The sequence below is a fragment of the Oncorhynchus mykiss genome, chromosome 13, assembly GCF_057628025.1.
Source record: "Oncorhynchus mykiss isolate SJ-2025 chromosome 13, ASM5762802v1, whole genome shotgun sequence".
NCBI classification, from domain to species: Eukaryota; Metazoa; Chordata; class Actinopteri; order Salmoniformes; family Salmonidae; genus Oncorhynchus; species Oncorhynchus mykiss.
The window spans coordinates 16,494,182-16,517,641 of record NC_143034.1 but is presented as its reverse complement, the minus strand read 5'-3'; the positions used below and the strand labels follow the sequence as shown (position 1 = coordinate 16,517,641).

The window sequence follows — 23,460 nt, the reverse complement described above, 5'->3', positions numbered from 1 at the left end:
AGGGGGAGAAAGAGAGGAAGAGTAAAGGAGAGAGAGGGGGGAGAAAGAGAGGAAGAGTAAAGGAGAGAGAGAGGGGGGAGAAAGAGAGGAAGAGTAAAGGAGAGAGAGGGGGGAGAAAGAGAGGAAGAGTAAAGGAGAGAGAGAGGGGGGAGAAAGAGAGGAAGAGTAAAGGAGAGAGAGGGGGGAGAAAGAGAGGAAGAGTAAAGGAGAGAGAGGGGGGAGAAAGAGAGGAAGAGTAAAGGAGAGAGAGAGGGGGGAGAAAGAGAGGAAGAGTAAAGGAGAGAGAGGGGGGAGAAAGAGAGGAAGAGTAAAGGAGAGAGAGGGGGAGAAAGAGAGGAAGAGTAAAGGAGAGAGAGGGGGGAGAAAGAGAGGAAGAGTAAAGGAGAGAGAGGGGGAGAAAGAGAGGAAGAGTAAAGGAGAGAGAGGGGGGAGAAAGAGAGGAAGAGTAAAGGAGAGAGAGGGGGAGAAAGAGAGGAAGAGTAAAGGAGAGAGAGGGGGAGAAAGAGAGGAAGAGTAAAGGAGAGAGAGGGGGGAGAAAGAGAGGAAGAGTAAAGGAGAGAGAGGGGGAGAAAGAGAGGAAGAGTAAAGGAGAGAGAGGGGGAGAAAGAGAGGAAGAGTAAAGGAGAGAGAGGGGGAGAAAGAGAGGAAGAGTAAATGAGAGAGAGGGGGGAGAAAGAGAGGAAGAGTAAAGGAGAGAGAGGGGGAGAAAGAGAGGAAGAGTAAAGGAGAGAGAGGGGGGAGAAAGAGAGGAAGAGTAAAGGAGAGAGAGGGGGAGAAAGAGAGGAAGAGTAAAGGAGAGAGAGGGGGGAGAAAGAGAGGAAGAGTAAAGGAGAGAGAGGGGGGAGAAAGAGAGGAAGAGTAAAGGAGAGAGAGGGGGGGATGTTGTTCAAATTCATTATTACATAATCAAAATCAAAATCGACAAAATAAAGAAACGGGTTGTCTGGTAGCATCAATAAATACACACAGACTTGTAGTTGAACAAGTCATTGCATGTATAGATTTTTGTTTACTTGACTTGAAAAATCTTGTGACTGAATTCAACTTGACAGGCTCTTAGAATGAAAAACTTAGACTTGACTGGCTCTTAGAATGTACGACTTGGACTTGACTGGCTCTTAGAATGAATAACTTGGAATTTGCATATTTATTAAATGCAAAGACAGGGTTGGGAAACCCTGGGATAAAATGACAGCATATCTTGCTTTGCTAGCTAAGGCTGACATCTAGTGGCGCAAAGAGTAATTGCATATGTTTAATAGCCCGTAATCAAACATTCAGAACTGTTTACTCATTATGCTATTTATTTTGATGTAATTTAATCTTTATGAATCTATTCATAATCTCCTGTATAGTCACTTGCAGACAGTGTTTAATTTGCTCTCGGGACTTAAAGCCACAATTATGATATTTTCCTAAAATGTCAGATACAATACGTTTGATAAGTACAGTAGCTAAAATATATATATCAACATACAGGATGTAAAAGTATATCCAGTTGCTTTGATATCACCTATTCTAACAACCTAATCATTTCCATGTGTACAGCCATACAGCTGCACTAGCCCTTGACCTTTCAGATGCTTGGCTCTCATTGGCTGTCTCGCAGCCCCGGTCACTATTCCATGCTATCTCATTGGTCATTGGGTTGACGCCCGTTCCAGACATTGGTTCCAGTTTGCCTTGTAGACTTCCGTTCCGCCAGAAAGAATAAGCGATACTTAGCAAGAAAGGGGCAGGGCGCTCCTCTGGGTGTAAACTCTGTAGATTTGGAAACTAGAAGTCTGAGTAAAATGGACCCCCCTTTCAATGCAACACAACGTACAGTGCAATAAATGATATGAGAACACACACAAAACAATTGTTGACCATTTAGGCTTTGCACTGTCTCTTTATTCTGACCCGGAAGTACTTAGTTATTCTTTCCTGCTTCACAGTGGTACCTTGTAGCGCTTTGAAGGTGAAGCTCAATCGCCTGTCTCACCGCTGCAGCCTACCGGTGAGGTACTGAACAAGAACGACTCTCTCCTGCTCTGTACCGGGATCCGTTATAATCATGTCTATATTCGCCGAAGTACCTCAAGCCCCTCCAGTGGCCGTTTTTAAACTGACTGCCGATTTCAGAGAGGACACTAACGCGCAGAAGGTGAATTTGGGAGTCGGAGGTAAGAGAGAAAAGCTCCAACAAGCTATGCTAACTTACGTTTAGAATGTGCAACACAGACGGGTAAACTGCTCGGACCACGGGCACTAGTCTGAGTAGCATGACATTAGAATGCTTGCCAACTAACATGGCTTTGACCTTCCTCGTTAGCATGCAGGCTCACAGACTAGTCGAAGTTTGACAGCAAGTGCAACCAGACTGCCGCATATATCAGCCATAGTTTTCTGCTAATACATGGGCATCTAGCTAGTATCTATCATGAAAGCATTTATAAAACGCTGCTCATTCTGGAGTTTGACATTTGGTGGACACTGGAAAGCAATGTGAGCTCAAGATTGTTTCTACGAGAACCCGTGCGGTCCATACAGAACAGATCAGGCAGTCCGCAATAGAAGTGTATTATAAACTGTTAACTTATCACCAGTCGTAGGGTGACACACCTTCCAAAAGGTCTGGGTCTGTGGTCATTCCTAAACATTGGAGATGAGGTCTGAATACCATTGTCATAGAATTAGGAATTGGATCTCTATGACCAGTGGGCTCTGTAGCTGATGGAAAGAAAATGATTCTGGATGCAGTACCGAACAGATAGTTATGCATGTGTTGGGTTTGGAATAGATCACTCTGCCTTCACTACTAGGTTATATTGTTACCCTTCTATTTCATTCATCAGTCTTCCAATGCCAAGGCTGTACATGATTGTATCTTCTCACTCACTGAGGGAGAACAGCAGGACTCATGAACTAGATTCTACACCGGGACCATTGTTTTTCTTGAGCCGATGGTCATTAGATGACAGCAAATTTATGGCAAGAAGCCCAAACAGATATAATATTTGACTAGAACATAATCACATATTTTCATATGATCACATATCTCACTATTGTGTAGTGCGTGGGAATACTTTGGAACAGATTTCCAAAATCATAAAAAAAAAAAAAACAGCCTGCGGGCCAAATTCGGCCAGTTGGGGAACCTAGGAGTACAGCTATGACTGGAAGTGACTTTTTCATAGCAGGTAAGGAGAATTTACTCAGCAGGGTGGGAAAATGTACGTAGCAGGTTAGAAGACGTAGGTTAAGGTTAGGAAAAGGGATGGGGTTAGCTCAACCTGCTAGGAAAAGGGATGGGGTTAGCTCAACCTGCTAGGAAAAGGGATGGGGTTAGCTCAACCTGCTAGGAAAAGGGATGGGGTTAGCTCAACCTGCTAGGAAAAGGGATGGGGTTAGCTCAACCTGCTAGGGAAAAGGGATGGGGTTAGCTCAACCTGCTAGGGAAAAGGGATGGGGTTAGCTCAACCTGCTAGGGAAAAGGGATGGGGTTAGCTCAACCTGCTAGGGAAAAGGGATGGGGTTAGCTCAACCTGCTAGGGAAAAGGGATGGGGTTAGCTCAACCTGCTAGGGAAAAGGGATGGGGTTAGCTCAACCTGCTAGGGAAAGGGGATGGGGTTAGCTCAACCTGCCAGGGAAAATGGATGGGGTTAGCTCAACCTGCTAGGGAAAAGGGATGGGGTAGCTCAACCTGCCAGGGAAAAGGGATGGGGTTAGCTCAACCTGCTAGGGAAATGGGATGGGGTTAGCTCAACCTGCTAGGGAAATGGGATGGGGTTAGCTCAACCTGCCAGGGAAAAAGGATGGGGTTAGCTCAACCTGCTAGGGAAATGGGATGGGGTTAGCTCAACCTGCTAGGGAAATGGGATGGGGTTAGCTCCACCTGCTAGGGAAATTCACTTCCGGTCGTACTCCCTCGGTAGTAGCTACAGAACCCAGAGCCAAGGGCCTCATAACACCACACGGGACAATATTGACTGGTTGTTGTTGGCAGTGAGAGACTGATTCTCGTAGAAACAGGGTGTGTTGAGGAACTGTTATAAAAAAAACTAGTTGGGCTTGTTTTGTGACCTTGATGAATCAGTATTTGGTATTAATGAACTGCAGGAAGGGGGGAAAAACAAAGAAAAGTAGCTTCTAACCAGCCAGCTAGGCTACATGTCTGTAGTTTCTCCTTAGACTAGACCAGGGCCTGGTGTAGGCCAGCCAGCTAGTCTACATGTCTGTAGTTTCTCCTTAGACTAGACCAGGGCCTGGTGTAGGCCAGCCAGCTAGGCTACATGTCTGTAGTTTCTCCTTAGACTAGACCAGGGCCTGGTGTAGGCCAGCCAGCTAGCCTACGTGTCTGTAGTTTCTCCTTAGACTAGACCAGGGCCTGGTGTAGGCCAGCCAGCTAGGCTACATGTCTGTAGTTTCTCCTTAGACTAGACCAGGGCCTGGTGTAGGCCAGCCAGCTAGGCTACATGTCTGTAGTTTCTCCTTAGACTAGACCAGGGCCTGGTGTAGGCCAGCCAGCTAGTCTACATGTCTGTAGTTTCTCCTTAGACTAGACCAGGGCCTGGTGTAGGCCAGCCAGCTAGGCTACATGTCTGTAGTTTCTCCTTAGACTAGACCAGGGCCTGGTGTAGGCCAGCCAGCTAGTCTACATGTCTGTAGTTTCTCCTTAGACTAGACCAGGGCCTGGTGTAGGCCAGCCAGCTAGTCTACATGTCTGTAGTTTCTCCTTAGACTAGACCAGGGCCTGGTGTAGGCCAGCCAGCTAGTCTACATGTCTGTAGTTTCTCCTTAGACTAGACCAGGGCCTGGTGTAGGCCAGCCAGCTAGTCTACATGTCTGTAGTTTCTCCTTAGACTAGACCAGGGCCTGGTGTAGGCCAGCCAGCTAGGCTACATGTCTGTAGTTTCTCCCTAGACTAGACCAGGGCCTGGTGTAGGCCAGCCAGCTAGGCTACATGTCTGTAGTTTCTCCTTAGACTAGACCAGGGCCTGGTGTAGGCCAGCCAGCTAGGCTACATGTCTGTAGTTTCTCCTTAGACTAGACCAGGGCCTGGTGTAGGCCAGCCAGCTAGTCTACATGTCTGTAGTTTCTCCTTAGACTAGACCAGGGCCTGGTGTAGGCTAGCCAGCTAGGCTACATGTCTGTAGTTTCTCCTTAGACTAGACCAGGGCCTGGTGTAGGCCAGCCAGCTAGTCTACATGTCTGTAGTTTCTCCTTAGACTAGACCAGGGCCTGGTGTAGGCCAGCCAGCTAGTCTACATGTCTGTAGTTTCTCCTTAGACTAGACCAGGGCCTGGTGTAGGCCAGCCAGCTAGTCTACATGTCTGTAGTTTCTCCTTAGACTAGACCAGGGCCTGGTGTAGGCCAGCCAGCTAGTCTACATGTCTGTAGTTTCTCCTTAGACTAGACCAGGGCCTGGTGTAGGCCAGCCAGCTAGGCTACATGTCTGTAGTTTCTCCTTAGACTAGACCAGGGCCTGGTGTAGGCCAGCCAGCTAGGCTACATGTCTGTAGTTTCTCCTTAGACTAGACCAGGGCCTGGTGTAGGCCAGCCAGCTAGTCTACATGTCTGTAGTTTCTCCTTAGACTAGACCAGGGCCTGGTGTAGGCCAGCCAGCTAGTCTACATGTCTGTAGTTTCTCCTTAGACTAGACCAGGGCCTGGTGTAGGCCAGCCAGCTAGTCTACATGTCTGTAGTTTCTCCTTAGACTAGACCAGGGCCTGGTGTAGGCCAGCCAGCTAGGCTACATGTCTGTAGTTTCTCCTTAGACTAGACCAGGGCCTGGTGTAGGCCAGCCAGCTAGGCTACATGTCTGTAGTTTCTCCTTAGACTAGACCAGGGCCTGGTGTAGGCCAGCCAGCTAGTCTACATGTCTGTAGTTTCTCCTTAGACCAGACCAGGGCCTGGTGTAGGCCAGCCAGCTAGTCTACATGTCTGTAGTTTCTCCTTAGACTAGACCAGGGCCTGGTGTAGGCCAGCCAGCTAGTCTACATGTCTGTAGTTTCTCCTTAGACTAGACCAGGGCCTGGTGTAGGCCAGCCAGCTAGTCTACATGTCTGTAGTTTCTCCTTAGACTAGACCAGGGCCTGGTGTAGGCCAGCCAGCTAGGCTACATGTCTGTAGTTTCTCCTTAGACTAGACCAGGGCCTGGTGTAGGCCAGCCAGCTAGTCTACATGTCTGTAGTTTCTCCTTAGACTAGACCAGGGCCTGGTGTAGGCCAGCCAGCTAGGCTACATGTCTGTAGTTTCTCCTTAGACTAGACCAGGGCCTGGTGTAGGCCAGCCAGCTAGTCTACATGTCTGTAGTTTCCCCTTAGACTAGACCAGGGCCTGGTGTAGGCCAGCCAGCTAGTCTACATGTCTGTAGTTTCTCCTTAGACTAGACCAGGGCCTGGTGTAGGCCAGCCAGCTAGTCTACATGTCTGTAGTTTCTCCTTAGACTAGACCAGGGCCTGGTGTAGGCCAGCCAGCTAGGCTACATGTCTGTAGTTTCTCCTTAGACTAGACCAGGGCCTGGTGTAGACCAGCCAGCTAGTCTACATGTCTGTAGTTTCTCCTTAGACTAGACCAGGGCCTGGTGTAGGCCAGCCAGCTAGGCTACATGTCTGTAGTTTCTCCTTAGACTAGACCAGGGCCTGGTGTAGGCCAGCCAGCTAGTCTACATGTCTGTAGTTTCTCCTTAGACTAGACCAGGGCCTGGTGTAGGCCAGCCAGCTAGTCTACATGTCTGTAGTTTCTCCTTAGACTAGACCAGGGCCTGGTGTAGGCCAGCCAGCTAGGCTACATGTCTGTAGTTTCTCCTTAGACTAGACCAGGGCCTGGTGTAGGCCAGCCAGCTAGTCTACATGTCTGTAGTTTCTCCTTAGACTAGACCAGGGCCTGGTGTAGGCCAGCCAGCTAGGCTACATGTCTGTAGTTTCTCCTTAGACTAGACCAGGGCCTGGTGTAGGCCAGCCAGCTAGGGTACATGTCTGTAGTTTCTCCTTAGACTAGACCAGGGCCTGGTGTAGGCCAGCCAGCTAGTCTACATGTCTGTAGTTTCTCCTTAGACTAGACCAGGGCCTGGTGTAGGCCAGCCAGCTAGTCTACATGTCTGTAGTTTCTCCTTAGACTAGACCAGGGCCTGGTGTAGGCCAGCCAGCTAGTCTACATGTCTGTAGTTTCTCCTTAGACTAGACCAGGGCCTGGTGTAGGCCAGCCAGCTAGTCTACATGTCTGTAGTTTCTCCTTAGACTAGACCAGGGCCTGGTGTAGGCCAGCCAGCTAGTCTACATGTCTGTAGTTTCTCCTTAGACTAGACCAGGGCCTGTTGTAGGCCAGCCAGCTAGTCTACATGTCTGTAGTTTCTCCTTAGACTAGACCAGGGCCTGGTGTAGGCCAGCCAGCTAGTCTACATGTCTGTAGTTTCTCCTTAGACTAGACCAGGGCCTGGTGTAGGCCAGCCAGCTAGGCTACATGTCTGTAGTTTCTCCTTAGACTAGACCAGGGCCTGGTGTAGGCCAGCCAGCTAGTCTACATGTCTGTAGTTTCTCCTTAGACTAGACCAGGGCCTGGTGTAGGCCAGCCAGCTAGCCTACATGTCTGTAGTTTCCCCTTAGACTAGACCAGGACCTGGTGTAGGCCAGCCAGCTAGTCTACATGTCTGTAGTTTCTCCTTAGACTAGACCAGGGCCTGGTGTAGGCCAGCCAGCTAGCCTACAGTGCCTTGCGAAAGTATTCGGCCCCCTTGAACTTTGCGACCTTTTGCCACATTTCAGGCTTCAAACATAAAGATATAAAACTGTATTTTTTTGTGAAGAATCAACAACAAGTGGGACACAATCATGAAGTGGAACGACATTTATTGAATATTTCAAACTTTTTTAACAAATCAAAAACTGAAAAATTGGGCGTGCAAAATTATTCAGCCCCTTTACTTTCAGTGCAGCAAACTCTCTCCAGAAGTTCAGTGAGGATCTCTGAATGATCCAATGTTGACCTAAATGACTAATGATGATAAATACAATCCACCTGTGTGTAATCAAGTCTCCGTATAAATGCACCTGCACTGTGATAGTCTCAGAGGTCCGTCAAAAGAAGCAGAGAGCATCATGAAGAACAAGGAACACACCAGGCAGGTCCGAGATACTGTTGTGAAGAAGTTTAAAGCCGGATTTGGATACAAAAAGATTTCCCAAGCTTTAAACATCCCAAGGAGCACTGTGCAAGCGATAATATTGAAATGGAAGGCGTATAAGACCACTGCAAATCTACCAAGACCTGGCCGTCCCTCTAAACTTTCAGCTCATACAAGGAGAAGACTGATCAGAGATGCAGCCAAGAGGCCCATGATCACTCTGGATGAACTGCAGAGATCTACAGCTGAGGTGGGAGACTCTGTCCATAGGACAACAATCAGTCGTATATTGCACAAATCTGGCCTTTATGGAAGAGTGGCAAGAAGAAAGCCATTTCTTAAAGATATCCATAAAAAGTGTTGTTTAAAGTTTGCCACAAGCCACCTGGGAGACACACCAAACATGTGGAAGAAGGTGCTCTGGTCAGATGAAACCAAAATTGAACTTTTTGGCAACAATGCAAAACGTTATGTTTGGCGTAAAAGCAACACAGCTGAACACACCATCCCCACTGTCAAACATGGTGGTGGCAGCATCATGGTTTGGGCCTGCTTTTCTTCAGCAGGGACAGGGAAGATGGTTAAAATTGATGGGAAGATGGATGGAGCCAAATACAGGACCATTCTGGAAGAAAACCTGATGGAGTCTGCAAAAGATCTGAGACTGGGACGGAAATTTGTCTTCCAACAAGACAATGATCCAAAACATAAAGCAAAATCTACAATGGAATGGTTCAAAAATAAACATATCCAGGTGTTAGAATGGCCAAGTCAAAGTCCAGACCTGAATCCAATCGAGAATCTGTGGAAAGAACTGAAAACTGCTGTTCACAAATGCACTCCATCCAACCTCACTGAGCTCGAGCTGTTTTGCAAGGAGGAATGGGAAAAAATTTCAGTCTCTCGATGTGCAAAACTGATAGAGACATACCCCAAGCGACTTACAGCTGTAATCGCAGCAAAAGGTGGCGCTACAAAGTATTAACTTAAGGGGCTGAATAATTTTGCACGCCCAATTTTTCAGTTTTTGATTTGTTAAAAAAGTTTGAAATATCCAATAAATGTCATTCCACTTCATGATTGTGTCCCACTTGTTGTTGATTCTTCACAAAAAAAATACAGTTTTATATCTTTATGTTTGAAGCCTGAAATGTGGCAAAAGGTCGCAAAGTTCAAGGGGGCCGAATACTTTCGCAAGGCACTGTACATGTCTGTAGTTTCTCCTTAGACTAGACCAGGGCCTGGTGTAGGCCAGCCAGCTAGTCTACATGTCTGTAGTTTCTCCTTAGACTAGACCAGGGCCTGGTGTAGGCCAGCCAGCTAGTCTACATGTCTGTAGTTTCTCCTTAGACCAGACCAGGGCCTGGTGTAGGCCAGCCAGCTAGTCTACATGTCTGTAGTTTCTCCTTAGACCAGACCAGGGCCTGGTGTAGGCCAGCCAGCTAGTCTACATGTCTGTAGTTTCTCCTTAGACTAGACCAGGGCCTGGTGTAGGCCAGCCAGCTAGGCTACATGTCTGTAGTTTCCCCTTAGACTAGACCAGGGCCTGGTGTAGGCCAGCCAGCTAGGCTACATGTCTGTAGTTTCCCCTTAGACTAGACCAGGGCCTGGTGTAGGCCAGCCAGCTAGTCTACATGTCTGTAGTTTCTCCTTAGACTAGACCAGGGCCTGGTGTAGGCCAGCCAGCTAGGCTACATGTCTGTAGTTTCCCCTTAGACTAGACCAGGGCCTGGTGTAGGCCAGCCAGCTAGTCTACATGTCTGTAGTTTCTCCTTAGACTAGACCAGGGCCTGGTGTAGGCCAGCCAGCTAGTCTACATGTCTGTAGTTTCTCCTTAGACTAGACCAGGGCCTGGTGTAGGCCAGCCAGCTAGTCTAGCTATTTGTTGTGAACTTTGGTAACTGAATATCAATGGCTGTCATTTGATCCTCAATGGTAGAGCACACTGGCCTGGACAGGAAAGGAGAGACCTTGAAAGGCTTTCCTTAGAGAGGGAAATGAAGCTCCTCGGAAGTCACATGCACAGGATTGTGCCACCCCACACACACACACACACACACTTATTCTTCAGGCCAGGGTGACCTCCAGCAGAGCAGGGTGGGACAGCAGACTGCATGAAGTGAACATACTGCTGCACTATGGCTGTGTTGCAGCCTGCTAGTGGTCATTATGAAAGGTTGTTTTGGTATCAACCATTAACATTTTTAAGTAGGCTCATTATAACTAGGCTATTGTACTCTGTAATGCTTGTTTGTCTGTCCAGCCTACAGTAAATGACTGCCTGGTGCCTGCTATTGGTCCTGCCCACGTCTGTCAGCCTGCCTGCATGTACAGTGTGTATTATACAACATTTTATTTAACTGGGTAAGTCAGTTAAGAACAAATTGTTATTTCCAATGACGGCCAAACCCAAACCCGGGTGACGCTGGGCCAATTGTGTGCCGCTCTATGGTACTCAATCATGTCCCATTTTGATACAGCCTGGAATCGAACCAGGGTCTGTAGTGACGCCTCTAGCACTGAGATGCAGTGCCTTAGACCGCTGCGCCACTCTGGAGTCCTGTATACAGATGGTGTATAGATCACTGTCTACCATGGGTCCTGCCTAGATAGTTAGATACAGTATATAATGTCTCCTCTCTCTCTCTCCTCAGCCTACCGTACAGATGACTGTCTACCGTGGGTCCTGTCTAGATAGTTAGATACAGTATATAATGTCTCCTCTCTCTCTCTCCTCAGCCTACCGTACAGATGACTGTCTACCGTGGGTCCTGTCTAGATAGTTAGATACAGTATATAATGTCTCCTCTCTCTCTCTCCTCAGCCTACCGTACAGATGACTGTCTACCGTGGGTCCTGCCCGTAGTGAAGAAGGTAGAGCAGATGATAGTGGAGGACAACAGTCTGAACCACGAGTATCTTCCCATCCTGGGTCTCCCTGAGCTCCGCTCTGCTGCCTCCAAGGTGGCCCTGGGCGATGACAGCCCCGCCATCAAGGACGGGAGGGTAGGTAGGAGGGAGGGACACATGTATATACATAGATACATACCAGAGTTGGGCAGAATTGAATTGCCTCATAAATTCCCATAGAATTATTGAATTGAAGTTGTTAGGAGAATACAGAATTACAATTTTTACTTAAAGGAAATAGAATTGAGTGAAATTCTATTCATTTCAAATGGCTCTTCTATTCTACATTAGGTCTAGTCTATACAAGTATACATCTTGTGCCTGAAACATCAAACATGTTGTTATATACATGCATATAAAACAATCCATTTTCAGGACAAAATCTTGACATGTATGATGAAAGAAAACAAAACCTGTATGTGAATATTCAGTTATTATATTATATCACCTCCATTTAGTTAAATATGGAGGAAATACTACATTTCCCAGCATTAGTTCAACCCTCAAGTTGACCCTGAGGCCTTCAAAAAGAAGCCAATGAAACGGTTGGTGGAAATATAATGGGCTCTTCTAAGGTTAAGAGTTGATGAACATTGTTTCCAGGGAAAAGTGATGTATTATTTGGTATCTGGAAGTGTGACCTGTCAGATTCAATAGAACTCGTTCCATGACTCAGTCGCATCTCTTTGAATTGCACTGAATTAAATTCTACTTCCTGTAACTCAAATTCTACACCGTGGGGTGGAAGTCAACATAAACACACGCACATCCTGGGGATGAGTAGTAGGACTGGGAAACACACACACAGTCTTCTGCCTTGCCCTGGCCAAATGTTGACGTGTTCTCTCTCTTTCCAGGTGGGAGCTGTCCAGGCGTTGGGAGGTACCGGTGCGTTGAGGATCGGGGCGGAGTTTCTGAGGCGCTGGTACAACGGCACCAACAACACGGCCACGCCCGTCTACGTCTCCGCGCCAACCTGGGGTCAGTGGGCAGGGCTACAACCAACTCATTTACATGGAATTGATTTAGCCAGGGAGTCCTGGGTTCCATAGAACCAATAAGGACTGTTTTAGATAACAAGATAACCGAAGAGCCAATAAGGACTGTTTAGACAACAAGATAACCGTAGGGCCAATAAGGACTGTTTAGACAACAACATAACCGTAGAGCCAATAAGGACTGTTTAGACAACAAGATAACCGTAGAGCCAATAAGGACTGTTTAGACAACAAGATAACCGTAGGGCCAATAAGGACTGTTTAGACAACAAGATAACCGTAGGGCCAATAAGGACTGTTTAGACAACAAGATAACCGTAGGGCCAATAAGGACTGTTTAGACAACAAGATAACCGTAGGGCCAATAAGGACTGTTTAGACAACAAGATAACCGTAGGGCCAATAAGGACTGTTTAGACAACAAGATAACCGTAGAGCCAATAAGGACTGTTTAGACAACAAGATAACCGTAGAGCCAATAAGGACTGTTTAGACAACAAGATAACCGTAGAGCCAATAAGGACTGTTTAGACAACAAGATAACCGTAGAGCCAATAAGGACTGTTTAGACAACAAGATAACCGTAGAGCCAATAAGGACTGTTTAGACAACAAGATAACCGTAGGGCCAATAAGGACTGTCTAGACAACAAGATAACCGTAGGGCCAATAAGGACTGTTTAGACAACAAGATAACCGTAGGGCCAATAAGGACTGTTTAGACAACAAGATAACCGTAGGGCCAATAAGGACTGTTTAGACAACAAGATAACCGTAGGGCCAATAAGGACTGTTTAGACAACAAGATAACCGTAGGGCCAATAAGGACTGTTTAGACAACAAGATAACCGTAGGGCCAATAAGGACTGTTTAGACAACAAGATAACCGTAGGGCCAATAAGGACTGTTTAGACAACAAGATAACCGTAGGGCCAATAAGGACTGTTTAGACAACAAGATAACCGTAGGGCCAATAAGGACTGTTTAGACAACAAGATAACCGTAGAGCCAATAAGGACTGTTTAGACAACAAGATAACCGTAGGGCCAATAAGGACTGTTTAGACAACAAGATAACCGTAGGGCCAATAAGGACTGTTTAGACAACAAGATAACCGTAGGGCCAATAAGGACTGTTTAGACAACAAGATAACCGTAGAGCCAATAAGGACTGTTTAGACAACAAGATAACCGTAGGGCCAATAAGGACTGTTTAGACAACAAGATAACCGTAGGGCCAATAAGGACTGTTTAGACAACAAGATAACCGTAGGGCCAATAAGGACTGTTTAGACAACAAGAAAACTGAGACACAGCAGCAGACACACAGAGCCCAATCAACATATTCTACTTCTATTGAGTCATCATCCCCTTAAGAGCGCCAACACACTGAACAAATACCCTCTTCTCCACCGCCTCACCATCTTCTTCATCTGCTTCTCTCGCCCTATAGAGAACCACAATGCAGTGTTTTCTGATGCTGGGTTTAAAGATATCCGCCCCTACCACTACTGGGACGGAGAAAAGAAAGGCCTGGACGTGACCGGTATAATGGATGACCTGGAGGTGAGAGAGAGAGAGATGGAGGGAGGGGTAGGGAGGCTGGGAGAGAGCGGTAGGGAGGGTTGTAGGGATGGAGGGAGGGGTAGGAAGGGAGGGTGGGGTAGGGTTGGAGGGAGGGAGGGGTAGGGTTGGAGGAAGGGAGGGGTAGGGATGGAGGGAGGGGCAGGGATGGATGGAGGGAGGGTGGGTAGGGATGGAGGGTGGGGTAGGTTTGGAGGTGTAGGGATGGAAGGAGGGGCAGGGAGGGAGGGAGGGGTAGGGTTGGATGGAGGGAGGGGCAGGGATGGAGGGAAGGGCAGGGAGGGTGGGGTAGGGTTGTGTAGGGATGGAGGGAGGGAGGGGCAGGGATGGAGGGAGGGAGGGGCAGGGATGGAGGGAGGGAGGGGTAGGGATGTATAGGGATGGAGGGTGGGGTAGGGTTGAAGGGAGGGGTAGGGTTGGAGGGAGGGGCAGGGATGGATGGAGGGAGGGGTAGGGTTGGATGGAAGGAGGGTTAGGGATGGAGGGAGGGGCAGGGAGGGTGGGGTAGGGTTGGAGGGAGGGGTAGGGGTGTGTAGGGAGGGAGGGGTAGGGATGGAGGGTGGGGTAGGGATGGAGGGTGGGGTGGGGTAGGGTTGAAGGGAGGGGTAGGGTTGGAGGGAGAGAGGGGTATGGATGGAGGGAGGGAGGGGTAGGGATGGAAGGAGGGGTAGTTTTGGAGGGAGGGGTAGGGTTGGAGGGAGGGGTAGGGTTGGAGGGAGGGGCAGGGAGGGTAGGGTTGGAGGGAGGGAGGGAGGGAGGGATGGATGGAGGGAGGGGTAGGGATGGAGGGTTGAGTAGGGATGGAGGGACTTGAGTTAGAGCGACATCATGCACGATTTAGTCTACAACAAGCTATGGATGATCGTCTTGCATTAATATTTCAGCTGTCTATCAAAACAACCAGTAATCTGAACAACTGATAACACCCTGCAAACTGTTTTGTTTTCAGTTGTGTATCAAAACAACCAGGAATCTGAACAACTGATAACACCCTGCAAACTGTTTTGTTTTCAGTTGTGTATCAAAACAACCAGGAATCTGAACAACTGATAACACCCTGCAAACTGTTTTGTTTTCAGTTGTGTATCAAAACAACCAGGAATCTGAACAACTGATAACACCCTGCAAACTGTTTTGTTTTCAGTTGTGTATCAAAACAACCAGTAATCTGAACAACTGATAACACCCTGCAAACTGTTTTGTTTTCAGTTGTGTATCAAAACAACCAGGAATCTGAACAACTGATAACACCCTGCAAACTGTTTTGTTTTCAGTTGTGTATCAAAACAACCAGTAATCTGAACAACTGATAACACCCTGCAAACTGTTTTGTTTTCAGTTGTGTATCAAAACGACCAGTAATCTGAACAACTGATGACACCCTGCAAACTGTTTTGCCGACAGCCCCGTTTCACACTAACATTTGACTACTCAAAATCATTTTCATGAGATTACTTGACATTCTTTCAAATGCACATCCCTAATCCTGTCCTTGATAATTGATGTGGGTGTATGTTATTTTGTCAGAACGCTCCAGAACATTCTATCTTTGTGCTCCATGCCTGTGCCCACAACCCCACGGGGACAGACCCCACACCTGACGAATGGAAGACGATCTCTGAGGTCATGAAGGTGAGACAGGGGAGACAGCAGGAGTGTATTCACTAGGAACCAAACGGGTAGGGACCTACCTGAGTCTGTTCAATACAAACTCTAGTTTTCAATGCAAAAAGTTTTCCATTTGGATGAAATTGTTTCTGTTCTGTGACGACAGTCTGAGACTAATGAATACTCCCCAGGAGAACAGACATCTCATAATCACAACCATTATCCATCAGGCTCATTTATATTTTGGGATAACTTTTTTTGTTTTTCCTTTCTTCCCTCTCAATTCAATTCTCTCTCTTTCCCTTCTCCTCCCTCCTATCTCTGTGTCCCTTCTCCTCCCTCCTCCCTCTGTGTCCCTTCTCCTCCCTCCTATCTCTGTGTCCCTTCTCCTCCCTCCTCCCTCTGTGTCCCTTCTCCTCCCTCCTCCCTCTGTGTCCCTTCTCCTCCCTCCTCTCTCTGTTCCTTCTCCCCCCTCCTCCCTCTGTGTTCCTCCTCCTCCCTCTGTGTTCCTTCTCCTCCCTCCTCCCTCTGTGTTCCTTCTCCTCCCTCCTCCCTCTGTGTTCCTTCTCCCCCCTCCTCCCTCTGTGTTCCTTCTCCTCCCTCTGTGTTCCTTCTCCTCCCTCCTCCCTCTGTGTTCCTTCTCCTCCCTCCTCCCTCTGTGTTCCTTCTCCTCCCTCTCTCTGTGTTCCTTCTCCTCCCTCCTCTCTCTGTGTTCCTTCTCCTCCCTCCTCTCTCTGTGTTCCTTCTCCTCCCTCCTCTCTCTGTGTTCCTTCTCCTCCCTCCTCTCTCTGTGTTCCTTCTCCCCCCTCCTCTCTCTGTGTTCCTTCTCCCCCCTCCTCTCTCTGTGTTCCTTCTCCCCCCTCCTCTCTCTGTGTTCCTTCTCCCCCCTCCTCTCTCTGTGTTCCTTCTCCCCCCTCCTCTCTCTGTGTTCCTTCTCCCCCCTCCTCTCTCTGTGTTCCTTCTCCCCCCTCCTCCCTCTGTGTTCCTTCTCCCCCCTCCTCCCTCTGTGTTCCTTCTCCTCCCTCCTCTCTCTGTGTTCCTTCTCCTCCCTCCTCTCTCTGCGTTCCTTCTCCTCCCTCCTCTCTCTGCGTTCCTTCTCCTCCCTCCTCTCTCTGCGTTCCTTCTCCTCCCTCCTCTCTCTGTGTTCCTTCTCCTCCCTCCTCTCTCTGTGTTCCTTCTCCTCCCTCCTCTCTCTGTGTTCTTTCTCCTCCCTCCTCTCTCTGTGTTCCTTCTCCTCCCTCCTCTCTCTGTGTTCCTTCTCCTCCCTCCTCTCTCTGTGTTCCTTCTCCTCCCTCCTCTCTCTGTGTTCCTTCTCCTCCCTCCTCTCTCTGTGTTCCTTCTCCTCTCTCTGTGTTCCTTCTCCTCTCTCTGTGTTCCTTCTCCTCTCTCTGTGTTCCTTCTCCTCTCTCTGTGTTCCTTCTCCTCTCTCTGTGTTCCTTCTCCTCTCTCTGTGTTCCTTCTCCTCCCTCTGTGTTCCTTCTCCTCCCTCCCTCCTCTCTCTCTGTGTTCTTTCTCCTCCCCCCTCTCTCTGTGTCCCTTCTCCTCCCTCCTCCTCCAGAGGAGGAAGCTGTTTGTGTTCTTTGACTCAGCCTACCAGGGTTTTGCATCAGGCAGTCTGGATAAAGATGCCTGGGCCATCCGCTACTTTGTCTCTGAAGGATTTGAGCTGCTCTGTGCCCAGTCCTTCTCAAAGAACTTTGGCCTCTACAGTGAGTCTATAGACAGACACGTGCATCGTGGTCCTCTGTGTCTCCGGTGGTAGAGCATGGTGCTTGTAACGCCAGGATAGTGGGTTCAATTCCTGGGACCACCCATACGTGAAGTGGATAAAAATGTCTGTTAAATGGCATATATTATACATAGACATGAACACCAACATGTAACACACATACACACACACACACACACACACACACACACACACACACACACACACACACACACACACACACACACAGTCTGCTGCTGTGTTCCAATGGCCACAGTTTTTGCTTACATTTTTCATCTCTGTCTCACAAACGCTCAGCCAGTCTGACGCTAATCCTCCATTTTGTTCCTTCCTCCTCCAGATGAGCGTGTTGGTAACCTGACGGTAGTGGCCCAGGATAAAGACAACCTGGCCCGTGTTCTGTCCCAGATGGAGAAGATCGTCAGGACCACCTGGTCCAACCCTCCCTCCCAGGGGGCGCGCATCGTAGCCATCACACTCAACAACCCCGATCTGTTCATAGAATGGTACGGTCAAAAATATAACCCTTTATACTCAACAACCCAATTCTCTTCACAGACAACAACACTCACTTCTAAGTTAACCCTGAGGAGTTCACTGAATGGTACAGTCCAAGTTTTGACAACTGCTCCATTGTTAGACTTTAATAACTGTGCTTCCTTATTGGGGGATTGTTGGACTTTAATAACTGTGCTTCCTTATTGGGGGATTGTTGGACTTTAATAACTGTGCTTCCTTATTGGGGATTGTTGTAAGCCACGTCCAGTCCAAGTTTTGACAACTGCTCCATTGTTAGACTTTAATAACTGTGCTTCCTTATTGGGGGATTGTTGGACTTTAATAACTGTGCTTCCTTATTGGGGGATTGTTGGACTTTAATAACTGTGCTTCCTTATTGGGGGATTGTTGAACTTTAATAACTGTGCTTCCTAATTGGGGGATTGTTAGACTTTAATAACTGTGCTTCCTTATTGGGGGATTGTTAGACTTTAATAACTGTGCTTCCTTATTGGGGATTGTTGGACTTTAATAACTGTGCTTCCTTATTGGGGGATTGTTAGACTTTAATAACTGTGCTTCCTTATTGGGGATTGTTGGACTTTAATAACTGTGCTTCCTTATTGGGGATTGTTGGACTTTAATAACTGTGCTTCCTTATTGGTGATTGTTGGACTTTAATAACTGTGCTTCCTTATTGGGGGATTGTTAGACTTTAATAACTGTGCTTCCTTATTGGGGGATTGTTAGACTTTAATAACTGTGCTTCCTTATTGGGGGATTGTTAGACTTTAATAACTGTGCTTCCTTATTGGGGGATTGTTGAACTTTAATAACTGTGCTTCCTTATTGGGGGATTGTTGGACTTTAATAACTGTGCTTCCTTATTGGGGATTGTTAGACTTTAATAACTGTGCTTCCTTATTGGGGGATTGTTGGACTTTAATAACTGTGCTTCCTTATTGGGGGATTGTTAGACTTTAATAACTGTGCTTCCTTATTGGGGATTGTTGGACTTTAATAACTGTGCTTCCTTATTGGGGATTGTTAGACTTTACTAACTATGCTTCCTTATTGGGGGATTGTTGGACTTTAATAACTGTGCTTCCTTATTGGGGATTGTTAGACTTTAATAACTGTGCTTCCTTATTGGGGATTGTTGGACTTTAATAACTGTGCTTCCTTATTGGGGGATTGTTAGACTTTAATAACTGTGCTTCCTTATTGGGGATTGTTGGACTTTAATAACTGTGCTTCCTTATTGGGGATTGTTAGACTTTACTAACTATGCTTCCTTATTGGGGGATTGTTGGACTTTAATAACTGTGCTTCCTTATTGGGGATTGTTAGACTTTAATAACTGTGCTTCCTTATTGGGGGATTGTTGAACTTTAATAACTGTGCTTCCTTATTGGGGGATTGTTGGACTTTAATAACTGTGCTTCCTTATTGGGGATTGTTAGACTTTAATAACTGTGCTTCCTTATTGGGGGATTGTTGGACTTTAATAACTGTGCTTCCTTATTGGGGGATTGTTAGACTTTAATAACTGTGCTTCCTTATTGGGGATTGTTGGACTTTAATAACTGTGCTTCCTTATTGGGGATTGTTAGACTTTACTAACTATGCTTCCTTATTGGGGGATTGTTGGACTTTAATAACTGTGCTTCCTTATTGGGGATTGTTAGACTTTAATAACTGTGCTTCCTTATTGGGGATTGTTGGACTTTAATAACTGTGCTTCCTTATTGGGGATTGTTAGACTTTAATAACTGTGCTTCCTTATTGGGGATTGTTGGACTTTAATAACTGTGCTTCCTTATTGGGGGATTGTTAGACTTTAATAACTGTGCTTCCTTATTGGGGATTGTTGGACTTTAATAACTGTGCTTCCTTATTGGGGATTGTTGTAAGCCACGTTCTGTTGGTGGCAGATTTTTCTAAGACTGCCGTTCCCATTCAGATCAGTGATATAGAGTGTTGAAGCTGTCCCACTCCCCGTGGCTGTAGGAAGGGTAACGTCCTGTTGATGAGACCAGCTGAAGGCTGAACTAACCAACTCTCTCTCTCTCTTCTCCCTCCTCCCCCTGTAGGAAGGGTAATGTAAAGACCATGGCTGACCGTGTATTGTTGATGAGAGACCAGTTGAAGGCTAAGCTCATTGCTCTGGGGACGCCTGGCACCTGGGACCACATCACTCAGCAGATCGGCATGTTCAGCTTCACAGGACTGAACCGTAAGAGTTTCCCAAACACACAGACATGTACCCAGGCACCTCCAAGCAGACCGGCATGTTCAGCTTCACCAGACTGAACCGTAAGAGTTCCCCAGACACACAGACATGTACCCAGGCACCTCCAAGCAGACCGGCATGTTCAGCTTCACCAGACTGAACCGTAAGAGTTCCCCAGACACACAGACATGTACCCAGGCACCTCCTAGCAGACCGGCATGTTCAGCTTCACCAGACTGAACCGTAAGAGTTTCCCAAACACACAGACATGTACCCAGGCACCTCCTAGCAGACCGGCATGTTCAGCTTCACCAGACTGAACCGTAAGAGTTTCCCAAACACACAGACATGTACCCAGGCACCTCCTAGCAGACCGGCATGTTCAGCTTCACCAGACTGAACCGTAAGAGTTTCCCAAACACACAGACATGTACCCAGGCACCTCCTAGCAGACCGGCATGTTCAGCTTCACCAGACTGAACCGTAAGAGTTCCCCAGACACACAGACATGTACCCAGACACCTCCTAGCAGACCGGCATGTTCAGCTTCACCAGACTGAACCGTAAGAGTTTCCCAGACACACAGACATGTACCCAGGCACCTCCTAGCAGACCGGCATGTTCAGCTTCACCAGACTGAACCGTAAGAGTTCCCCAGACACACAGACATGTACCCAGACACCTCCTAGCAGACCGGCATGTTCAGCTTCACCAGACTGAACCGTAAGAGTTCCCCAGACACACAGACATGTACCCAGACACCTCCTAGCAGACCGGCATGTTCAGCTTCACCAGACTGAACCGTAAGAGTTCCCCAGACACACAGACATGTACCCAGACACCTCCTAGCAGACCGGCATGTTCAGCTTCACCAGACTGAACCGTAAGAGTTCCCCAGACACACAGACATGTACCCAGACACCTCCTAGCAGACCGGCATGTTCAGCTTCACCAGACTGAACCGTAAGAGTTTCCCAAACACACAGACATGTACCCAGGCACCTCCTAGCAGACCGGCATGTTCAGCTTCACCAGACTGAACCGTAAGAGTTTCCCAGACACACAGACATGTACCCAGACACCTCCTAGCAGACCGGCATGTTCAGCTTCACCAGACTGAACCGTAAGAGTTCCCCAGACACACAGACATGTACCCAGACACCTCCTAGCAGACCGGCATGTTCAGCTTCACCAGACTGAACCGTAAGAGTTCCCCAGACACACAGACATGTACCCAGACACCTCCTAGCAGACCGGCATGTTCAGCTTCACCAGACTGAACCGTAAGAGTTCCCCAGACACACAGACATGTACCCAGACACCTCCTAGCAGACCGGCATGTTCAGCTTCACCAGACTGAACCGTAAGAGTTCCCCAGACACACAGACATGTACCCAGGCACCTCCTAGCAGACCGGCATGTTCAGCTTCACCAGACTGAACCGTAAGAGTTTCCCAGACACACAGACATGTACCCAGACACCTCCTAGCAGACCGGCATGTTCAGCTTCACCAGACTGAACCGTAAGAGTTCCCCAGACACACAGACATGTACCCAGGCACCTCCTAGCAGACCGGCATGTTCAGCTTCACCAGACTGAACCGTAAGAGTTTCCCAGACACACAGACATGTACCCAGACACCTCCTAGCAGACCGGCATGTTCAGCTTCACCAGACTGAACCGTAAGAGTTCCCCAGACACACAGACATGTACCCAGGCACCTCCTAGCAGACCGGCATGTTCAGCTTCACCAGACTGAACCGTAAGAGTTCCCCAGACACACAGACATGTACCCAGACACCTCCTAGCAGACCGGCATGTTCAGCTTCACCAGACTGAACCGTAAGAGTTCCCCAGACACACAGACATGTACCCAGACACCTCCTAGCAGACCGGCATGTTCAGCTTCACCAGACTGAACCGTAAGAGTTCCCCAGACACACAGACATGTACCCAGGCACCTCCTAGCAGACCGGCATGTTCAGCTTCACCAGACTGAACCGTAAGAGTTCCCCAGACACACAGACATGTACCCAGACACCTCCTAGCAGACCGGCATGTTCAGCTTCACCAGACTGAACCGTAAGAGTTCCCCAGACACACAGACATGTACCCAGACACCTCCTAGCAGACCGGCATGTTCAGCTTCACCAGACTGAACCGTAAGAGTTCCCCAGACACACAGACATGTACCCAGACACCTCCTAGCAGACCGGCATGTTCAGCTTCACCAGACTGAACCGTAAGAGTTTCCCAGACACACAGACATGTACCCAGACACCTCCAAGCAGACCGGCATGTTCAGCTTCACCAGACTGAACCGTAAGAGTTCCCCAGACACACAGACATGTACCCAGACACCTCCTAGCAGACCGGCATGTTCAGCTTCACCAGACTGAACCGTAAGAGTTTCCCAGACACACAGACATGTACCCAGACACCTCCAAGCAGACCGGCATGTTCAGCTTCACCAGACTGAACCGTAAGAGTTCCCCAGACACACAGACATGTACCCAGGCACCTCCTAGCAGACCGGCATGTTCAGCTTCACCAGACTGAACCGTAAGAGTTCCCCAGACACACAGACATGTACCCAGGCACCTCCTAGCAGACCGGCATGTTCAGCTTCACCAGACTGAACCGTAAGAGTTCCCCAGACACACAGACATGTACCCAGGCACCTCCTAGCAGACCGGCATGTTCAGCTTCACCAGACTGAACCGTAAGAGTTCCCCAGACACACAGACATGTACCCAGGCACCTCCTAGCAGACCGGCATGTTCAGCTTCACCAGACTGAACCGTAAGAGTTCCCCAGACACACAGACATGTACCCAGGCACCTCCTAGCAGACCGGCATGTTCAGCTTCACCAGACTGAACCGTAAGAGTTCCCCAGACACACAGACATGTACCCAGACACCTCCTAGCAGACCGGCATGTTCAGCTTCACCAGACTGAACCGTAAGAGTTCCCCAAACACACAGACATGTACCCAGACACCTCCTAGCAGACCGGCATGTTCAGCTTCACCAGACTGAACCGTAAGAGTTCCCCAAACACACAGACATGTACCCAGACACCTCCTAGCAGACCGGCATGTTCAGCTTCACCAGACTGAACCGTAAGAGTTTCCCAAACACACAGACATGTACCCAGACACCTCCTAGCAGACCGGCATGTTCAGCTTCACCAGACTGAACCGTAAGAGTTTCCCAGACACACAGACATGTACCCAGACACCTCCAAGCAGACCGGCATGTTCAGCTTCACCAGACTGAACCGTAAGAGTTTCCCAGACACACAGACATGTACCCAGGCACCTCCTAGCAGACCGGCATGTTCAGCTTCACCAGACTGAACCGTAAGAGTTTCCCAGACACACAGACATGTACCCAGGCACCTCCTAGCAGACCGGCATGTTCAGCTTCACCAGACTGAACCGTAAGAGTTTCCCAGACACACAGACATGTACCCAGGCACCTCCTAGCAGACCGGCATGTTCAGCTTCACCAGACTGAACCGTAAGAGTTTCCCAGACACACAGACATGTACCCAGGCACCTCCTAGCAGACCGGCATGTTCAGCTTCACCAGACTGAACCGTAAGAGTTTCCCAGACACACAGACATGTACCCAGGCACCTCCTAGCAGACCGGCATGTTCAGCTTCACCAGACTGAACCGTAAGAGTTTCCCAGACACACAGACATGTACCCAGGCACCTCCTAGCAGACCGGCATGTTCAGCTTCACCAGACTGAACCGTAAGAGTTCCCCAGACACACAGACATGTAC

General features: G+C 48.3%; 1 protein-coding gene across 2 annotated transcripts in view; it reads left to right on the top strand.

Annotated features, from left to right (window-relative positions):
- The first annotated feature begins 1,978 nt into the window (after positions 1-1,978).
- Positions 1,979-23,460, top strand: part of LOC110485609 (aspartate aminotransferase, cytoplasmic) — a 39,497-nt gene continuing 18,015 nt past the window's right edge. The window contains exons 1-8 of one of the 2 annotated variants that reach the window (XM_090195486.1): positions 1,979-2,165; positions 10,933-11,114; positions 11,876-11,999; positions 13,468-13,580; positions 15,126-15,230; positions 16,765-16,915; positions 17,276-17,441; positions 19,527-19,669. In XM_090195486.1, the coding sequence (XP_090051612.1) occupies positions 2,057-2,165; positions 10,933-11,114; positions 11,876-11,999; positions 13,468-13,580; positions 15,126-15,230; positions 16,765-16,915; positions 17,276-17,441; positions 19,527-19,669 (1,093 nt within the window). In that variant the 5' untranslated portion in view covers positions 1,979-2,056. Of the gene's footprint in view, positions 2,166-10,762; positions 11,115-11,875; positions 12,000-13,467; positions 13,581-15,125; positions 15,231-16,764; positions 16,916-17,275; positions 17,442-19,526; positions 19,670-23,460 lie in introns of both variants that reach the window. The other variant, XM_090195487.1, reaches the window with a different exon arrangement.